The sequence below is a fragment of the Hibiscus syriacus genome, unplaced genomic scaffold (assembly GCF_006381635.1).
Source record: "Hibiscus syriacus cultivar Baekdansim isolate YM2019G1 unplaced genomic scaffold, ASM638163v2 tig00111708_pilon, whole genome shotgun sequence".
In the NCBI taxonomy this organism is placed as follows: domain Eukaryota; kingdom Viridiplantae; phylum Streptophyta; class Magnoliopsida; order Malvales; family Malvaceae; genus Hibiscus; species Hibiscus syriacus.
In genome coordinates, this window is record NW_024063159.1 from 1819319 (window position 1) to 1841878 (window position 22560).

General features: G+C 32.7%; 1 protein-coding gene, 1 long non-coding RNA gene and 1 pseudogene across 2 annotated transcripts; 1 reads left to right on the forward strand and 2 right to left on the reverse strand.

Moving 5' to 3' along the window:
* Positions 1 to 11236: 11236 nt before the first annotated feature.
* LOC120167974 lies at positions 11237 to 13293 on the reverse strand. The gene is made up of 4 exons (XM_039176852.1): positions 13124 to 13293; positions 12165 to 12235; positions 11979 to 12065; positions 11237 to 11741 (listed from the first exon to the last, which is right to left on the reverse strand). Exons 1-4 carry the CDS (start codon positions 13218 to 13220, stop codon positions 11466 to 11468), a joined length of 531 nt encoding a protein of 176 aa, XP_039032783.1. The 5' UTR covers positions 13221 to 13293; the 3' UTR covers positions 11237 to 11465.
* A 6911-nt stretch (positions 13294 to 20204) lies between these two features.
* LOC120168013 lies at positions 20205 to 20621 on the forward strand. The gene is made up of 3 exons (XR_005520095.1): positions 20205 to 20257; positions 20355 to 20452; positions 20534 to 20621. It is a non-coding gene; the product is annotated as an uncharacterized LOC120168013 (long non-coding RNA).
* A 535-nt stretch (positions 20622 to 21156) lies between these two features.
* Positions 21157 to 22218, reverse strand: LOC120168057 (annotated as a pseudogene).
* Between the last annotated feature and the right edge of the window lie 342 nt (positions 22219 to 22560).

Sequence of the window (22560 nt, forward strand, 5' to 3'; positions counted from 1 at the left end):
AGAAAAAATTGTGAGTACTAGTCAGTATTCGAAATTTGATCTTGGTCAATACCCGGACTTTGATCTTGGTCAATACTTAGATTTTGATGATGTGATGGAAGAAGAAACAGACCCTGCATGTAATGATTTTGATATTGGTCAATACCCGAATTTTGATGATGAAACAGCCGCTGCCGAGGAAGATGTTGTTGATGATAATGAGGAGGAAGCTACGACTGTGAATGAACATGTTGAATATCCATTTTGTAATTCATATAACCCTGAAGAAGAAGAAGAAGAAGTCCCCAAAGAAAAGAAAAAGAAGAAAATGCCACGGAAGTGTAATTGGAATATGCCAGAATTACTTCAGATACTAGAAGAAGAGTTGATAAAGATAGCAGTTGATTGTTACACAAAAGTTATTCATATCAAGAAAGATGATTGTTTTGATACAAAGGAAGATTTGAAGATAGCTTTGTATACAAAATGTGTGGAAGATGGCTATCAACTAAAAGTTAACAAATCAAGCAAAAATCGTTTCGAAACATGGTGTATGATTGACAAAAAATGTATGTGGCGTATGATTGCAAAGAGGATAAAAGATTGCGAAATGTTTCAAGTTAGGACTTTTATTGATAAACATACAAGTTCAAGAACCCAAGTTTTTCCTCACCATAGACAGACAAACAAAAAGGTGTTGGGTGGTTTTCTAGCTGAGTTAATCTTTTTGAATTAAAGGGTATATCGGGGACATGAAATAATGACTGACATGAATGCTCGGTTCAAGATTAGTATCTCATATTCTCAAGCTTGGAGAGCCAAATGTTATGCCTTGGAATTGTTGAGGGGGTCGCCAGAAGCATCGTTTGCCCAACTGTCGGCTTATTGTCACAATTTAAAGCTGAAAAATCCTGGGTTGGTAACTCATATCAAAACATATAGAGATGGACGCTTTGAGTTGCTGTTTATCGCCATTGGTGCTGCGGTTAGTAAATAATTATAATTTTGTTGACTCATTTTTGTTAGTTGCATGCATTTCACATTTAAATGATTATATTTCTTGTGTATATGATTTTGTAGATTCGTTCGTTTATTACTTGCATGAGCCCAGTTATTATAGTTGACGGAGCACATTTGAAAGGTTGATACATTGGAGTAAACTTATTAGCAGTAGCCATAGATGCTAATAATGAGATACTGCCAATAGCTTACGGGGTTGGCAAATCCGAAACCTCTGACTCATGGTCATGGTTTATGGGGCATCTTAGGGATTGCATAGGTCCTATTAGCAATCTAACAATCATATCCAATAGGGCAAACTCAATTGACAACGCTGTTAAAAGGTGTTTCCCAGATGTTTTTCATTGACTTTGTGGTGTTCATTTGTACAGAAATCTAAAATCAAGGTCTGCTGGTATAAAAAATCACAAATGGACATACTAGAAGGCTGTAAAAACTTATCGGGAAGTGGATTTTAATAAGCATATAAATTGTTTAAGACGTGTTTTGCCTCAATGTGCTCAAACACTAGAATATGTCGAGTTTGAAAGATGGTCAAGAGTACATCAACTTGGAGCAAGATATGGTTTCATGACGTCTAATAGTGCAGAATCAATCAACTCTCTAAGTCGTCATTCCCGAAAATTACCCATTACTATGTTAATGGAGTTTTTTCGAGCTTCTATTCAACAGTGGTACTACAAGAAAAGAAACCATGCAGGTATTATTTCTTTAAATTAGTAACTTATAATATATTTTACTAAGTATTATTTATTTAAATTTACAGGAACATTGGAACGTCGTGTTACACCATGGACTGAAAAAAAGATAACGAAATGTATTGTGAAGTCAACATCATGGAGAGTTGAACCATGTTCAAACACTTTATTCGAAGTATTGGATAATAACTTAAATGGGCTTGTCAATCTAAATGCAAAGACGTGTAGTTGTAAGAAATGGAAAACATCTGGTTATCCGTGTGGCCATGTTATAAAAGTTGCTCTTCATCTAAACCAAGATGATTCAAGCGCATACGCTATGGATTGCTACACTACAGAAGTATATCGACAGACTTATGCCGAGATTGTCTACCAATGTCCACATCCTTCTGAGAGGGACATACCAGATGACTTACAAACAGTTTTGTCACCAGTCATGGACAGCAGGCTACCTGGCCGACCAAAAAATCACGATCGTATACCGTTTAAGGGTGAAGAGAAGAGGATATCGATATGTAGTCGGTACACGGAAAGTGGTCATACAAGGTTGACCTGTGGATCACCAGTGCCATCACAATCATTTTTTCCTCTACCAAAAAATGGATCCTCATCAAAATCCAAAGCTCATATGGTGCCAAACAAAAGGAAATCAAACTCGCAATCAAAATAAAAATCCCAATCACAACCGGCTTCACCTTTTGGGACTTATTAACTTAGGTGATTTTTAAATGCAAACATTGTATTATGTGTATTTTATGTGTGAATTCATACATTTTCAGTTAGACATTCATTAGTAACTTGAGTTTGAACATTACTATGATCTGTTCAGTTGTTATCAAGTTGGGATTTTCTCTTGTGTTTGATTGCTTGGATAGTTGTTCTCTTGTTTCTTCAAGTGTCCTTAGCTTGTATTTATAGCTTGGAATGTGTTTGATGTTGTCTATAACTTGATGTTGTATGTTGTGATCAACGCGAAAGTCAAATTCGCAACGCGAAATAAGCGTTGCGATAGTCAAATTCGCAACGCAAAATAGCAAACCGAAAATCGCAACGAGAATTTGACTTTCGCGTTGCGAATTTGACTATCGCAACGCTTATTTCGCGTTGCGAAAGTTTACCTTCAACATAATGCAGATTGAAAATTAAACAACAAATCAATTAAACATTGTTGTGGGTACATTATTTGAACATTGTTATGGGTACATTATTTGGAAAATAATGTTCCGGACTTAATTAGAAATAACCCTTTTTCATCAGATTAATTTCGTTTTTGTGGGTACATTATTTGAACATTGTTATGTATAAATTTTTTGTGTATGTATGTTTTGGTTTAATTATATTATATGTATATTTTCATTCAGATGAGATGTGTTGTGCATAACAAAAAAATATATCTCTTACATGTGAGAACTTTATTCCAACCATGTGACAACCCCATCAACTCACAACTCAGCTTTGAACTCAATCAATATTGTCTTTTAGCTTGATGGTTCATAAAGCACATTACTTGAACAGTATGAATCAATTATGCAATTTCCATGTTCAATTTAACACTGCATTTCAAATTCATTTCATATGTAATTGGAGTTTGAATTTAAATTTCAATTTGAGTTTGAATTTCAATATAAATTTCGACTCCACTATAAATATTAGCCCAAGCCTTTGTTCCATCCAAACAACAACTTACTCAATGGAATAACTTAGCCAATATGCATGTTATCATTGATTATTCCTAATTTTCATTGTTTTTTTTCAACTTTAAACGCGAGGGAAATCCCGACCATCATAATTTTTGGTTAACAAGCAGGAAGATTGGATATCCGAAGAATGCCTTTCGGATATTATCCATTTCAGTCAGCTCACTGAGGTAGTTTAACCCTAAATCAAACTATCTTAGCTAAACATACTTGATGTAAAAGCAGTTGCAGATTTAAAATCTCAATGGTGATGCATTTGGTTCTCAAACAGTTAAAGCGTCAGAAACGTTTCAGGCGTATGATCTGGGTGGTATACGAGAAATGTAACAAATGGCAACTAAAAATCCCGATAATTGAGGGCTACAACTTCTAATGATAATAAAATAATAATAATAAGTCTGAGATGCTTCTGAGTACCACCCAAATCATAAGTCTGAAATGCTTCTGATGCTTTAAATGTTTGAGAACCAAATATATCGCCTTCGAGATTTTAAATATGCAGCTTCTTCTACATCAGCTATGTTTCTCTCAGACTGTTTCGGTTAACGGTTATCCTATCTTCATGAGCTAAATGAAATGGATAATATTCGAAAGGCAGTTTTTTTACATAATTTTATTTCTATATAATTTTTCAATGATTTCTCTCCCAAATTATCAACTATCAACTTAATAAAGGTATGTTCTTCTCTAAGTTAGTGATGATATATAGTTTATAGCTAGTTTGTTAGTAAATTAATTTACAATTTGTAGAATGAAATCATCTAATGTTGATCATGTTTGGATATCGACATGTGGATCACCAGTGCCATCACAATCATCTTTTCCTCTACCAAAATATGGATCCTCATCAAAATCCAAAGCTCATATGGTGCCAAGCAAAAGGAAATCAAAATCGCAATCAAAATCAAAATCCCAATCACAACTGGCTTCACCTTTTGGGACTTATTAACTTAGGTGATTTTTAAATGTAAACGTTGTATTGTATGTATTTTATGTGTGAATGCATACATTTTCAATTAGACATTCATTAGTAACTTGAGTTTGAACATTGCTATGATCTGTTCAGTTGTTATCATGTTGGGATTTTCTCTTGTGTTTGATTACTTGGATAGTTGTTCTCTTGCTTCTTCAAGTGTCCTTAGCTTGTATTTATAGCTTGGAATGTGTTTGATGTTGTATATAACTTGATGTTGTATGTTGCGATCAACACGAAAGTTAAATTCGCAACGCGAAATAAGCGTTGTGATAGTCAAATTCGCAACGCGAAATCACAAACCAAAAATCGCAACGCGAATTTGACTTTCGCGTTGCGAATTTGTACCTTCAACATGTCTTTTTTGCCTTCAACATAATGCTGATTGAATTTAAAACAACAAATCAACTTTTACAAATCAATTAAACAAGCAAAAAAATAATTCTTATTTACACATCAAATTAAACAAATCAACTTTTACAAATCAATTAAACAAGCAAAAATAATTCTTATTTCCTCATCAATTAAACAAATCAACTTTCAATGTAAAATTCAATTAAATAAGCAAAAAAAGTGTACCCCATACTATTTTTTATGCACAAATACATCAATTTCACGCAGCTCACTTTAGTAATAACATGCAGAAACCAAACATTTGCTCAAACAACACTTTCTACACATCTAAAACCAACAAACAACAAATTATTGAATTGTAGGTACTTAACCAAACATTTTCAAACCAACAAAGAGTATATATGTTAACAACACTTGCTCAAACTTACCAATTGTTTATGCAAACTTTCAGCACGCGGATGCAGGTAGGCAACGTCTCGCATATATCGCTCGAGCTATAAAATGTCGAAACCATAAGCCTACTGCACCTCTGTCTCTATCTGTAGGAGGTAGAAGGTGTTTACTTCCTGTCGTCAAACGCTCCAAGCACATGCATACAAGAGGACCACAATCTCCTCTGGCTCCCTTCGTTTGTTGTGGCGTGGTATCGTCTCTGATCATTGTAACTTTGAACTTTTTTGGCTTCTTGTTTCCAGAATTAGTCCAATAATCAATCGCGTCCAAGTATTTTGCCAAATGAGCACTCGATCCCTTACAAATAATATCTCTCAAATCAGACAATGGTATGTAATTCAACATGCTATCATATACCATTATCTTCAGGGATGGGAGCTGAAGCTCGACGAGAAGCCAATGACGATATTCCAAAACAGGGATAAACATCTGCAATCATAAATAATTGTGTACATCAAATAAAATTTATGAAAACCTTTAAAATATTCAAAAAATAAATACTAACCTTATCGATATCCCACCACGCAGGATAAAGTTTAGCTTTTCCATTACCCAACGTATATGAAGCATCTCTCGGATCCTTTAAGTGAGCTACGTGAAAAGAAGTCGGCATAATAGTCCATCGAGTATTTCTTATTTTCCTCAATTTCCTTATTATTAGAAGACGTGACACCTATGCATCAATATGTTATTTTATAATAAAAAATACATATATTAGTGAATATATTAATAATTTAAAAAAATTAATCAAAACGCAATATAAGAAGAATATAAGACTTACCACCCCTTCGAGATAGCCATTATCTTCAACCCCTAATAAAATACCCCACCAAGACCGATCAAGAAACAAATGAATAACATCGTCGAGTTGGCATAGGCTAGAATAACACCCCTTGCTCCCGTCATGTAGATAAAAATCAACTGTGGTCTTATCCCAAAGGGTATTATCCGTAATTGTGTCTGGTAGTGTTTCCCTCTCCTGCTGAGGAATGGTACTGGCCGATAACACATACAAAAGTCAACTCGCATCCATCATATCGGGCACGGGAGGGGGTTTATTAATATGTCGACATATGACGATATATGAATCGGGCTCTTGAACGGCGGGCGGGATCTCTTGAACGATGACAGGGGCCTCTTGAACGGTGGGAGGGGCTTCTTCGATGATGAGAGGGGCCTCTTGAACGATAGGAGACGCCTCTTGAATGATGATAGGTGCATCGGACTTCTTCTTACGGAGTCTTGGCACTAGTGGGGTGAACGGAGACGTAATGACCCGTGCACGACATCTGATGCGTGAACCCCGTCGTGTAAGAAAAACCCGACGTAAAGCATCTACCTTATCAGACCGCTGAAAATAAATTAATACATAAATCAGTAAATAAATAAATAAATAATGCCGAAAAAAGGTTATTTGCATTTTTAGTATAGTATTAAACAAATTTACCTCATTGTGTAGAGTATGAACTTCATTCTGCAATGATGAAACAATCTCGCGTAGAGCGACAACCTCATCACGTAAAGTAGATACCTCACCACGTAGCGCACCATTGTCATCGCGTAAAAAATCCACCCCACCACGTAAAGACCGAACCTCATCAGGCCATGCACCATTATCTTAACGTAAAGTACCGACCTCATGACACAAAGCATCGACCTCATCACGTAACTCCCCTAACGCATCCTGTGGAGGTGGAGAACAGGGAGATAAATGTCGTGGCCTCTTTACCGGTTGTCTATCATGAGGTGATGGTGGAGAAGAGGCTCGATGATGTGATGGAATAGGTGATGGTGGAGGTTGAGAAAAGGCTCGATCAGGTGATGGCTCCGGGTGTCGAGCTGTAGAATTGGCCCGATCAGGTGATGGCTCTCGAAGTGGGGGTGCTCATCATCCGTCCCATCAAAAAACCGCTTACTACCTTGCCACCAATCAGTAGCAAACTCAGCCTCTGTGGGTGTCAGCTCTGTAATGGATAGTTGGCCTCCTAATAATATAAAATCTCAAACAAAGTTAAACTTGTACTAGTAATAACTTGTTTATATATGGTATTATTTGTATGTTAACTTACATCATTCATTGTCGTATATGGGAGTAACTCTTCCCAATCCAACATGTGGATCCTCTTCCAGGTAATAGCCCTAGGAATATCATTTGATCTTTTTATCGCATATGTCCGCATGCTGGGGAAAGCCTCAAATATCCAAATCTACAAAACAATATAATATACAAACATTAGTAATTGTTAAATAATTAATTATAATTTTGGAAACATTATATAGAAATTCTTACCTTAAAGGCCCAAGTAAAGCCTGTCAAAATGTATTTAGAACCATCGCCCCGCAAACTTTTTTGGTCCTCAAAGGCACACAACAACTTCTTCCAGGTAGCTTTCCATAGATATAAACCCCACGGAAACAGGTTCCATGCATTTAGGTCATCTACCAATAATATTAGGTCCTCAGATATAGGTTGTCTGGCCTCTTTGCCTAAAAAGCCGGCATGAAAAAGTAATAAATGGCATACTCAGACAACATCAAGGTCATCCATCCGAGTAAAACCATCTTTAACAAATAATCTCTTCAAGTCGTCGACGTGTAAACTCAGCTTCGACTTTGCCAGCTCAGGAAAAACCCGAGATAACCATGATAAGCGGGAGATATGACTAGTGTATCGGGTTACTTCATCGTTTCCGAAGCGTAGACCAGTGATTAAGCAAAACTCCTCCCGCCCAAAACAAGTATACGCTGGTGCCGGAGGAAAATGAAACCATATCTCTTCATCACCACGTTGTATCCTCTCGGGTAGATCGTTAGTCATGGTCTGAAGAAACAAATGTGTCAACATAGCATCTCCACCCGTATGTTGTACTTTCAGCCATGGCCCGAAGCAAGTATCCTCAAACAATTTTCTTTGTAGAGGTGTAAGCGTCGACGCAATTTTAGTGGCTAGGCTTAATTTATTCCTTAAGGTAATGCAGCCGAAAAATATTTCTACAAAAACAATAAACATACCAAGTTAGATATACCAAAAACTACAAATTATACACTATAAACAGACATGATATTAAACAGTGAAAACAAAGCCAAATATGTTTCAAACTAGCACGGTATTCACATGTTGTCATTATTCCATCATAGTTCACAAAATGCATCAAATAACATTCTAGAAGTAAGCACTTATATAAACATTTAAAATGATAACATATAGGTTTAGTGCAGGTTCAAGGACAACATAAAGAGTAGTAGTTTATTCTTGAAACTTAAATTAGCAACACTGTGAAGTTAGTATTTGTCTTTTTGTTGAAGTAATGCAATTCATTCAAGTTTCAATTTGCAGAATAAGAGTAGTTTCTGAAACTTAAATTCGCAACGCGAAAATGAAAATCGCAACGAGAAAATCACAACGCGAAACTAAAATCGCGTTGCGATTTTCATTTTCGCGTTGCGATTTTTATTTTCGTGTTGTGAATTTAAGTTTCAAAAACTATTCTTCTGCAAATTGAAACTTGAATGAATTGCATTTCTTCAACAAAAAGATAAAACAAAGACAAATACTAACTTCACAGGGTTAAAGACTAAACAGTTTAGCAGTATTGGCAGCAACCGAATGAATTTACTAAGCAATCTCAGTGAAATGGTTAATCTTTATATATATTGAAATTACCAGTCAATTTATCATCAATATAAGAAAAATCTAATAATAATACAAAAATTTCAAAATAAAAATAAGAGATTAAAAAACTAACCCTCGGTGGTTGATTTTCTATTTCTGACCGTGAATGGTTGTGAGGGTTGCTCTGAGAGATGGAGATAGACGGATTTCGCCTGAGATAGGGACGGATTTCGTCGGAGATGGGGACGGATGTCGCCGTAGAGAGTGAGAGATGGAGATGGGATTAAGTTGTGATTTAGGGTTTTAGGTTATGATTTGCGATAATACTGTTTACATTTGTGCTGCGAAATTAATATTGTGTTTCGCGTTGTGAATTTGACTTTCGCGTTGCGAATTTGACTTTCGCGTTACGAATTTGACTTTCGCGTTGGGAATTTGACTTTTGTGTTGCGAATTTGGCTATCGCGTTGCGAATTTGACTTATGTGCTGCGATTTACAAATTCGCGTTGCGATTTACAGATTCGCGTTGCGAAATTGGAGTTCGCGTTGCGAATTTGTTGGTTATTATGGCAAATCCAAAAAAAGTTGGTTAAAATCGTATATTATAAGGCATTTTCGGTCACTGAGGTTATTTTCTCTTTTTTTTAAAATTAAACTTTTATTTCCAGTTATTTATAAAAAAATAACACCTATTGGTATCATGCGTGATGAAGACATGATTAATTGATTAATTGTAGGTATGTAAATGAATTGAACATTGAGCGAATTATTTGGTAGAAAGTTTGTTTATATTCATTTATTTATTAAATTAATTAACATGAACAATATTTTATGTATGTTTAATTAAATGAACGAATACGATCAAAAGGCTCATTCATTTATTTATATTTGTGAATGTTCGGTAATCTATTCGTTTATGTTCGTTCATTTATGTTCGTTTATGTTCGTCCATTTATGTTCGTTCGTTTATATTCATTTATGTTCTCCAGACCATTAAAATATTAAGACTTCATAAATTTTAACCTTAAACTTATTAATATTTTTAAACTCAATTAATTTTACACCCAAATAAAAAAATACTCAAATCAATTAAAGAAAATATAAATACTAGAATTATTTGGAAAGAAAAAAACTCTTCTCAAATATAAACCCAATTAATTTTATGTTCATTTGTTTATGTTTGTTCGTTTGTTTATGTTTGTTCATTTGTGTTCGTTTATAATTTTAACAAATGAATATGGACGAACAAGAACAAGCTAAATTTCTTAATGAACAAACACGAATAAAAAATTTTGTTCGTTTAATTGTTCGTGTTTGTTTATTTATTTAGTTAAAATTAATTTGATATATCTCTATTCAATGGATATCGTACTATCATTACAATATTATTATTTTATATGTTAAATTGAAAAATGTGATTGAATTTAAATGATTTAGGAACTCACAAACATCGTGATAAGTTTTACGTTAAACTACACATTTAGTAATTAAAATATCTTTTGATTTATTTTAATACTTAAACTTATAGTTTTTTAAAATCATGTCTAGTGTTTAGTTTTAATTTCATTTTAGTATCTCACCGTTAAAAACTTAACACGTTTAGTACCTAAACTATTTATTTTAGCCTATTTTAGTACCTAAACTTTTATTTTATTTTTTCAAAACTTAATGTTAAATTTTAAATAGGATACTAATAATGGTGGGAAACTAAAATGAAATAAAAATTAAACTTTAGATATGATTAAAAAAATGAAAGTTTAAATACTAAAATAGACCAAAACTAATTGTTCGAGTACTAATCACGTGATTTACCTTATGTTTTAATGTCATTTTATATAAAAGAATATATAATGAGTTTACACGCGGAAAGTAAGTTTAAGCAAATCTTTAACTTAATTAAATGTCAAACAAATAAAATTTTATTGGTATCAACCAAACAACACGGGTTGAAATGATGGTTATTATCCTCGGTGATTTTGAGTTTTAGTATCGATCTATTTTTAGTGATTTTGAGTTTTAGTACCAACGATTGCATGATATATAAGTATTCATTGTTAAATAATTTATAGTTTTTAGAATAAATATTACCCTAGATAAATAAAATATATGAAATTTTATTGATTTTTCAACAGGTGTAATTTACCCATTGTATAATTATTCGCATAAACTTTAATTTTATATAATTATATATATGAAATTAATATTTGATTCAAATATTAAATTTGTACATAAACTTTAATTTAATACGATTATACACAAAAAATCATTATTTTAATTCAATTACATTAAATTTTTATATTGGTTCAGCTGTAGTATTTTAAAAAAACAAATACATCAAATTCTTTTTACGTTGAATTATTATAATTACCTGTATTTGCAATATGTAAACGAGGATGATGTTATGTTGATAAATGTAAATAATTTTCAAACAAAATGATGAAAATAAATATGGGAGAGAATAAGCAAATTATGCAAACAAAACCATGAAGACTACAAATCTTCTCATCAAAATCAGTAAAATACTGGATGTTCCTACATACTCGAGCAGTTATCTCAATCAAAGCCGGCAAGAGCTTTAATATACAGTAACAGATGAAGATCATACGCCGACAATAACAAGTTATAGATCCAAAATCGGCATTGCTGAGGCGAGCCGTACTCATATCGGATGTTTCATTCAGTGGCGCTTTCTGCCCCCACGACCACCTTTCTTCTTCCCTCCGTTCTTTTTACCACTTCTCCTTTTCTTTTTCCCTTTGCCAACGGGGTGACTGTCAAAGTCATTGTCTTTAGCAGGAGACTTCTGGAACAGATGCTTCACATCAAGTACACCATTTTTAAAATGACCTTCACTTGACTTAAGAACCCTGTCCTCGGGCCTCCGCTTGTCTGCCGATCCTTTAGAACTACCACCAGCAACAAGCTTCCCTCCAAATCGGCTAAGAATCATATTCTAGATTCAAAAAAGAAAAGGACAACAATCCACAAAAGGTTTTGTATCAGCTAAAAGAATCATGACCTATATAACCCAGAATTTTTTTAAGTAATCATTCCCAAACTTGTATCCTACAAATTCATACATTGGCATGAAAAAGATCTTCCAAATATATGAAAAAAATATTAAAATATTAAGTATATTCCGAGCCCAGATAACATAAATTATGGTAAAAAGGAAGAGAAAGTAGATCACCTCTTGCAGGATTTTCTCTCCTCTTTTCTTTTGATTCTTCATGACCGCCTTAGCTACACTCAGAGGTAGTCTCTGTCTCTTAGGAGGCTGCATTCAGAAAACCAAGAGCCAATGCTAAATACAATTTTAAATCACAATCATTACACAGTCTTCTCGGTTTATCTTTTTGAAGACAAAAGTTCTTACCTTTCCACCCAAAGAAACCACCTTCCTATTCTCCATATCTTTCCTATCTTTCCATGTCATGTGTGAGGACCCTAAAATGTAAAAAAAGGAAGACAAAACCACTATAAAACTACATAGCAAATGTTAATATGTAACTGGAAGGGGTAAAAGTTTCGAAATAGAGCTACGTTCATATCACCATGTGGAACTTATGTTACCTGTATCCCTCACTTTCTATCCATGTCTAACCCATATTCGGATGTACATATGTAGGTCTAAGACTCTAAATATAAGAAAACTAACTTTTAAAAGATTGAGCAAACCGTGCAGTACAAATTATGTACCCAAAACTCACTCCAAATCCAGATATCAATACAATAGAGCTAAGCATATTCGATATCAAATTCAGTCGAGACATGTATTTTTCAATATGAATATGATTCACAGGAAGCATTCCAACCATTTCTGAAAAGAAGTCTTCAAAGAACTAAAAGTTTTCACCAAAAATTTGAGGCATAACAGCTTCCACCCTAAAACTCTCGAACAAAAACTAAATACACAGAAGCATAAAAATTTTTTAAAGCATTATTATCAAGCACAAGAAAGCTTCAAGTCCAAAAAATCTTCAAGTCCAAAAAATCTATTTTTCACCTTCGTTGCAACCACTTAAAAGAAGCAATGATGGAATTTCTCATTGTTATTTCTGGAACCAAAACGTTGGAAAGCTTTCTCCAAAAAGCATGTAATTTAAGGCAGATCATTCAAAACAAAATCAAACCCACTTGAGATAAACAATAGAAACTACAAAAACAGTAACGAAAACAGCCAAACTTAATACTAATATCACCTATAGTTATGATCAAAACAAGATGCTGAAAAGGATTAACAGCAACTAAAGGCAACACCGTAAATCTTCACTGACATTGATTCAGGTTGCTTGGATTACAAAACATAAATTTGAAAAAAAAGGGAGTAAATACCAAGAAACTGAATATCTTTCATAATATTTTTAATGGTGAATCGGTTGTCATCCGCGGCTTCCATCTGATTCCTCGGCTCTTGCTTCTTCTTCGACATTTTCACCACTATTAGACTTAGAGAGACAAATATGTATAAATTGAAATTGGGGATTTGAAAGGGTAAAAGTGAGTTAGGGTTCTGCTTTTGCAAGCAGTGGCCTATCCATATGCTTCCGTTATATAATTTAAAATTAGTTTATTAAGTTAAATTTATTTATACTCAAAAGATAAAAACAAATTATTATGAACATTATTTTTGTTTAAGTTTAAAAATCTATTCATCAAGCCTTAATAAAAAAATTAAAAATATATCTAGTTAAAAATCAAAAATTAATATTAACTCAAATTTAATATACAATCCAAATTTAATACTCTTAACCCAAATAGCAATCGGTCAACCTAACCCCAACTCCCTCCATATTCATTTTGAATCCAATACCAAAAAACGACAAAATAATTATCTATTCGAAGATTTCAGTAGGGTTAATCTAGAAAAACTACAATAACATGATACGACTATAATATGTAAAATAACTTATAACATAACCTAAAAATATGCACACAAAAAAAAAGTTTATAAAACAAAAAGAAATAAAGAACTAACATAAGAAACTAAAATAAATAGAGTAAATTTAAAAGAAATGTCAAACATTAATTGAAATTTTCAGTGACGCCGAATATCTCCGACCGTGAATATGTACGATGAGCAACTTCACGATGGCGAGTGGACAAAGATTCTCTGAGACCAAATGAATCAAACGACAGTGAGCAAATTTTCAAAAATTAAAATATTATATTTGAATTAATTAATATATATCAAACATATATTTATAAATATCAAACATAATATCACAATAATATATATATATATATATATATATATATATATAATCAAAGAAATTTTTTATGCATACTAAATTAAAAAAATTAAAATTTATAAATACTAAATCAACATATAATCAAATCACTAAATCAAATCTATATTTCATAACATTAATTAATAAATACATTTAAAAAGTAAAAAAATATTTGAATCAATCAAAGGATTAAAATCTATAAATACTTTTGAATGATTGATAAAAATATTAATATTACAGATCACAACCTATTTCTTAGTGAATCATGACATTCTTGGCGCAACCTTATTTCTTATATTCATAACATTTTTGGCTTTTAACTTATTTTCTTATCGTGAGAATGTATAAGGCCCCATCAACTTAAACTTTAATAACTTTTTAGGTGAAGCCTAAAATATTTATAGTATCTATAACATTTCCCGATTATAACTCATTTTCTTACCCTGTATAACATTTTAGTGCAACATGTTATGTTACTCCAACTGATAACTTTTTCGGTTTTAATTTATAACATTTTGTGCTCCACTTTTAACCTATTACATTTTTTACCAGTCACATCGTTTATTAACCTTATTTTAGGCGTCTCACAACTAAAATTCCCATTATAGGCAACTTGTTTTGTACGAGGCATCTTCAGCCAGTTTTGATTACATTATAAGGTCGACATTGTTGTCTCATCCAACTGGAAAAGCATGAGAATAAACTCAAGCTAAGTTAGAGGGATTGCACTAGGATATACCGTCAAGTCATATCAGATATTTAACGAATACGAAAACAAAAGCTTTATCGGCGTGCGGTTGCATGCAACGATAGAGAAAAAAATAATAGTATTAAATTAAAAGTAATTTGTACAAATTAACTAAATTTTTTATTTATTTATTTTAAAATAAAAGATTTTCTCTTTTAATCATTAAAAAATACCAATGTTGAAAAGTCACTATATAAATATATAATTATCATTTACGAGATATATCTCGAGAATATTCTAAAATAATATAAAAATAATATATATATATATATATATATATATATGTGTGTGTGTGTAATTATTCATAAAATAATCTAGATATTTGTAATATTTGATATTACATCTAGAATTATCTATAAAAGATTCTCAACATTTATAAGTTTAATAGCTAAAATATTGACATGTGTCAACAATCCAATGAACACTAAAATCTATAAATATAAGATGAAATTTATCATTGTTACTAGAGCAGTGAAGAATGTAAAAAGTGTGTTAGAGTAAAAGAACTTATTGATAGAGAATTATATTATGTATTAATAAAAGTGTTATTTTATCTTGTAATTATAAGTTTCCCGATTAAACCTTAGATTGTTTTAAGTTATTAGTTTACTTGTGTTAATTTTAATAAATGATCAGTTCTACCTAGTGGTGGATCCATTAACGATCTAGGGTGAGTAAGTGCACACTTTGAAATTCGAATTTTCTTCGAATAATTATATATTTTAATAATTTTGTCTACCCTGAAATTCTAGTTGTGTCATTTATTAAATTTTTATGTGATATGTGTGTGTGCGCCTACCCTAAAAAATATTCATGAATTCACCAATTGCCACTATTTGCAAAGGAAGGAAAACGAATGAGCTTGGGATACCTAAGGAAAGGCAGCCTAATATAAGGCCAAGAAAAAGCACTATCGAAAATGTTAATATTTTTTAACATTTCTAATAGAGTGCTACTTAAAATGTTATTTTTTTTTACCAGAAATATTAATATCGGGTGCTACCTAAAATGTTATTTTTTCTACCGAAAATATTAATATCCGAAATATTCATTTTAGGTAGAGAAATTAACATTTTCTGTAAAAAAAAATAACATTTTAGGTAGCGCTCTACCGAAAATGTTAAAAAATATTAACATTTATGGTTGCACATTTCCTTATCCTTATATTAGGCTATCATACAGGCTTGCTCACTAGCTATAACAATAATTCAATGTTAGGCAGAGAGAAGAACTAGACCTGGGCAAATTGACTCATGTATTTCGAACCCTAATTTATACTACATGTCTATTTGAAAATTATAATTAAAATAGTAAGCGAAAAATACACAAATAGTTCTCCAATTATAGGGTGTTACTTTGTTGAGTTCATCAACTATTAAAAGTTACAAAATAATCCCTTTACTATAGAGTGTTGCTTTGTTGAGTCACTCGACTATTAAAAGTTACAATATAGTCACTTGATTATTCATATATTCCAAACTCACCCTTTTCTGTTAAAAATTGACAGTCATATGAGTTGGACATTAACTTGCTAACTAATATAAGATGAAATCTTATCTTAAATCATTTGAATTGTATAGTCGTTTGAGATTCTATGATCAGATTTTACCACATCACAATTAACAAGTTAACGTTCACTTTAGACGAACGCCAATTTTTTAACACAAAATTATGAGTTTGAAACATATGAATAGTCGAATGACCATTTTGTAGCTTTTAATAGTTGAGATACTTAACAAATCAATACCCTATAGTTAAGGAACCATTTTTGTAGTTCTTAATAATCGGGGGACTCAATAAAATATTGCCCTATAGTTAGGGGACCATTTGTGTACTTTACCCAATAGTTAAATAAAAGGCAAAAGGGTACTTGAGGCTATTGTACTTTTTAAAAAAAATCAATGTGGCACTTGAAATTTTTTCCATTCAATGTGGTCCTTGAACTTAGAAAAAGAACCCAATGTGGCCATTTGACCAATGGTTTATGTCGTTGACCGTTCACGATGTTGATGTGGCAGTCCACGATGCTAACGTGACACTTTACGATGCTGACATGGCAGTCTACGATGCTGATGAGGCAATCTACGGTGGCTAGTGACGTGACTGATGAGCTAGATTAGTTTTTTTAATTTAAGGGCCAAATTGATCTTTTAAAAAGTTCAAGGGCTTATTTAATTTAAAAAAAATACAAATATTTTATATTTAAATTTTAAAAAATATTAAAAAAATAAATATAAAAATACCATTAATTATTAGAATTATTGATTAAATAAAAAATATGTTATATTTAGTTTTAAAATATTATTATTCAATTTAATTTACTATTTTATTTTCCATTTAAATTACAAAAGCCAACTTTGAAATTTTTTGTGGCGCTTGATAACGACAACGATCTCTTTTGGTTTCCATGCGATTGTTTCAGCTTTGTCCAAGGCATGAAACACCTAGTGGCCCGATGATCTTATTTTTACTACTTTTTTTTACTTTTTTTTCATACGCTTCATAAATAAAAGAAAATATCCAAAATTTTATATTTTTATTAATTAGGGTAAACTATGCAGATAGTCCTATATGTTTTCGGTCTGACCGACTTTGGTAACCAATTTAAAAATTAAGGAGGAATGGTCTCTAACGTTATCGGTCCATTCGATTTTAGTCTTTAACATTATCGATCCATTCGATTTTAATCACTCAGTCGTTAACTCTCGTTTGATTTTAGTACCTCAACCATGATAGGTACTTCAACAAAAAAGACTTAAACAAAAGGGGTTAACAAAAATTAATGGTCGAGGGACTAAAATCGAACGGTTAGATAATGTTAGGGATCATTTCCTCTTAATTAGGGATCATTTCTCCTTAATTTTTAAATTGGTGACCAAAGTCGGACATACCCTAAACATAGGAGACTATTCACATAGTTTACCCTATTAATTACTCCAATCATATATGAGGTGTGATTCACTTAAATTAGTATAAAGTTAAAGTAATTTTATATATTTTTTGTAATTTTAATAGATTAATATTTAGATAATTTGTTGGTCAAATTTTATATTCTATTCACTTAAAATATACATCAATAAACGACAGAGTTTCAGACCAATATGATAAAGATTAAATTTATTCATAGTTACATATATGACAAGTATATTTATATCAATATTTGACAGTCGACTTATTAAAATATTAATTGTATGAAAAGTTATGAAAGTATATATTATACTCTCCTTCCGGTAGTTGTGAATTCCCATTATCCTTATTTCTATTGGTATACGAACAACCATTTTGATTGGCTTTTTTGTTGTAATTTCAATGAAAAATAAAATAGTAGATTAAAATAAATAATAATATTTTAAATTTAGATATAACTTATTTTTCATTTAATAAATAATATAAAAATATTTGATAATATTTTTATATTTAACTTTTTAATATTTTATATTTTAAATTTAAAATATGTTTATTTTTTAAGAAAAGCCCTTGAACTTTTAAAAAATTCAATTTGGCCCTCAAACTTGAAAAAAATCAATTTAGCCCATCTACCACGTCACCAGCCATTGTGGACTGCCACATCAACACCGTGGACTGCTGCATTAGCACCGTGAAGTACCACATCAGCATCGTAACGATCAATGATGAAAATTGTTGGTAAATGGTTACATTGAGTGCAAAAAAAAAATTCGAAGACCACTTTGATTTTTTAGAAAATTACAAGGGCCTTAGGTATCCTTTTGCCTAAATAAAATCAACAATGTTTAAATTCCTTAATTTGAAAATTAACTACTTAGTAAAAAAAAAATCAATAAAACACCTTGATAGAGTTGGTTAGGTTGAAGAGTACTTAAAGAATGGAACTAAAATAATATGCAAGGGAGCCAAATAAATTAGGGACCTAAATAATATTTAATCAACAAATTTAAGTAGTTGAGGTTTAATTTGAATAATATTTTCATTTTCGGGACCTAAATTTCAATTAAACAAAAAAAAAATCGAATAGGATCCCTCCCAACTTGCACTTGATTTCCTCCCTGTAATCCTTGAGACCCTAAATTGAGTCTCATCTAATGTACATTATATATATAGGGTCTCTAATTAATTCTAGATTTAGTAAATTAGTATTGTGATTGTATTGATCATAGGGTAAATATATATATAATTCTCACCCTATGCTTTTTTTTTCCGACCCAAATTCTTGAATGATCTTTTGATTTTTTTTATTTAATTAATATAATTTTTTTTATTGTTGAACATTTTATTTTATTTAGGAGTAAATACAATATCAAGATTTCAGTGAGCCCTGTCATCAATGGTAGCTCCTCCGACTCCACATCTGAAGGTAGCGTGATCGATTCACGTCGGGATCAATTTCCTGAAATTCGGATCTTATTTTTTTCCTTGTCCCTCTTTCGGATATGGGCCCATCTGGGTTAAACCCGATCTGAGTTGTTCCTGAAAGTGGGGAAAAAGAAATCCCATCCGTTCGTTTAATCATTAAAATCCTATTTAACATTTAAAAAAAAACTAAGGTGAGAAATCTGTGTTTTCAATGATTATCTCTCTGTCTTGATTTTTATCAACAATGTTTTGTTATACATTGATTCCGTTTTACTAACCCTTTCTGCTTGCTTAACTCCAGTTCTTTTATTTAATGGATCTTTCATCTTACTCAGATTCTGTAGTCTTTAGTCAGTAACAAACTCTGTTAAGCTGACATAAACTCAAAAGAATGAAATGGATTTTGTTACAAAATTTTATTGATTTTGGTTTGATATAGTTTTGATTAGAGATGGGCGAGGAAGTTAAGACTGCAGTCCCCGAGTCACTCCTGAAGAAGAATAAGAGAAATGAAGAATGGGTTGCATGGCTTAAAAGTTATGTTCTAAAGGATTAAGATTTCTGGCAATTCGAAGCTGGTGCCAATGTTAGCTGGAGCATCAAAAGAATTCTAAAAATGAGGACTACAGCTTATCTTATCCTTTCTACTGGTTCACTGCAGATAAAGGAAATTTGGGACATGATTCGACTGCAAGGGCAGAAGGTTTCTTGACACAGACTTATATGGTTTCCAATGCATATCCCAAAGCATAGCATGATTGCTTGGATGTCACTTTTGGACAGGTTAACTGCCAGAGATCGACTTCAAAGAATGGGGATTTGCACTGAAGGAATTTGTGTCAATTGCAGCAGCACTCAAGAGACAAGGGATCATCTATTCTCCCAATGTTCCTTGGCAGCTGGCCTATGGAAATCTATCTTGCGCCTAAATGGGATGAATTATTCTTACTTGACATGGGATGAAATGGTTTCTCGGGCAAGTTCATCTTGGAAAGGGAAGTCTCTTATCACCATCATATTGAAGATTTCTTGGACTGCATTTATCTACACCTTGTGGCAGGAAAGAAACTATAGAATTTTTTTATGGACGTTTCAGAATTGCCGAAATTATGCTCAAAGATATTATTCAAGCTGTATGCAAAGGAGTATGAGGCTCAGGTAATTGTTCTGTTCTGTTCATATTTTTTCATACATTGTTGTTTTAATCAAATCTTAGAAGTGTCTCAACTCGTATTATGTGGTGTGCAATCCTCAGGAAAAGGAGTTGATTCGATTGAAGCGTGAAGCAAAGTTGAAAGGAGGATTTTATATTGATCCAGAAGCTAAGCTTTTGTTTATATTTCGAATCCGAGGGTATGTGATTATTGTGGCATATCATTGATTTAAGAATCTAATTTCTAAATGGTTACATTTTCAGATTTTATATATTTTCAGTATCAATGCCATGCACCCAAGGACGAGAAAGATCTTGCAGCTCTTGCGTTTGAGGCAGGTTAACTGATATTATCTTTTCACTAAAATTCTGGCTTATCAGAATTGGTTCCCACTTTTCCCTCTGTGTGTGTCCCATGCATGAACTGGATCTCCTTTTGAGGGATGATGTGTGTTATGATATCTGGTTGAAATAATCTTACTTTGATATGCTGTGCTTTTTTTGAGATTCTTTTGTCCAAATTAAATGTACGTGTGTGTTTTTGTTGTATGGTTTCAAGTTGTAGAAATATCTTAGGTACGATAGAAACAATTTATTAGGAAAGTGTGTATAAAAAGAGGTATTACCAGACAAACAGATGAATAGATACAATCAATGAGGAAGCAAGCGATAGAGACAACGTCAACCAAAAACATTTAGGAACTTGCATTTGAAATAACAAAGCTCTAGAAGTTTCAGTCGCTATCTCCGAATGCATTTCTACCCGAAAACTTCGAAGTAGAATAAAAGATCGGGGCAGGGGAGGCTCCACAAATCAGCTATAATTATTAGGGTCCTAAGGTAGCCAAATTTTATTGCACAAGCAGAAACATAGATGGAACATGGGAGGATTTAAAAGAAAATGTCAATCGAACCGTCGGAAGAAGTCGTAAATGTGGTTGTTAATCTCGTCGGGTTTTTCCATGTGGATGAAGTGCCCAACTCCTTCCATTACCACTACTTCCTGCAACAATGGCACATCCTTCTTGAATCTGCCATTGTGGAAGTATTCCTTGAGGCCAGGCATATGGTAAACCAGGTCCATATCACCCACTATGAAATTTGTGGCTGCTTTTACCTCACAACCATCCCATGCTGTCGTGAGTTCCCTGTTTCTGTCATTAGACACGTATGTATAATATAAATACCGATTAAAGCTCCGGTAATAGTTGATTCCATCAGTGAAGCGGCTTTTGTTAAACTTAGTGACATGGTAATTAAAGACTTCCTCTGATAAACAGGAAGGCAACGCAGTCGACATATCCGATGAATGTCCGAATAGGTTCCCTTTGGTTAACATTATTGGAGCCGGAACGCTGTATGCCAGCATTTCCTTCATTATTGTCTCGGTGCCAATCTCTGCAAACTCAACTTCTATTTCTCCAGGTTCCTGTTGTGATATTTCTCAGTTGGGATGGACAAATTATGCTTGAAAAGTTATTAGAAAGGGTAAATTTACCTGAAATCTACAGATGTAATAATCATTCCCATAAACAACTCTCCACTCATCAACGGGCTTCATTTGTGGATTACGTGGTAAAAGGGGCACACTCAGATTCAACAAGGCTTTCACTTTGTACGACCTAAACAAGCACAAATACCAAGCTATGAGAGCTCCCCAGTCATGGCCTACTACAAACACCTGTTGTTCGGGGGTGACAATGTTTAAAAGATCGATTGAATCCCCCACTACATGGAAGCAGGTGTACTCGGTGACCGAATCCGGAGCATCCGTGTCACCGAAGCCCTGCAGGTCGGGTGCGATGGCTCAGTAACCCTTGGAAGACAAAGCATCAATCTGGTGATGCCAAGAGTTCCATGGCTCAACGAAGCCATGCAGAAAAAGAATGACTGGGCCTTGCCCTTTCTCAGCTACGTCCGTGTTGATGCCGTTCACTTTAACTATTCTGTGCTCAACCCCTTCCATCCTTTCACAATCTGAGCTTCTTTGGCTGCTGTCAGCTGCATAATGGATTTATAATGAAAATAGATAAAAGTCTAAGACAATAGATTTAATAACACGTTTTGTGAGAGATTAAATTTAATAATTTATTATACACAAATTTAATCCCAACCAAAACGCTAGCTGTTTTATTCCTCCTCATATCTTTCTTTTTTTTTTCTTTACAATTTGTGTCAATTTTATTGATCAATTTAACTTTTTTCTTTAGTTTTATTTAACCGACGTTGACACTGATTTTGATGTTGATTGTCACCTGTTGGTTATCATTTTTTTTAATTTTTTAATAAGAATAATTATGTCATTGTG

Bases quoted from the DNA above. Each gene is read 5' to 3' on its own strand.
- LOC120167974 (XM_039176852.1), bottom strand. From the start codon at position 13,220: ATGTCGAAGAAGAAGCAAGAGCCGAGGAATCAGATGGAAGCCGCGGAT. The intron at 12,066-12,164 runs GTAAGAACTTTT...TTCTGAATGCAG, and splicing joins TGGTTTCTTTGGGTGGAAAG to CCTCCTAAGAGACAGAGACT. The intron at 11,742-11,978 runs GTGATCTACTTT...TTTTGAATCTAG, and splicing joins GAGAGAAAATCCTGCAAGAG to AATATGATTCTTAGCCGATT.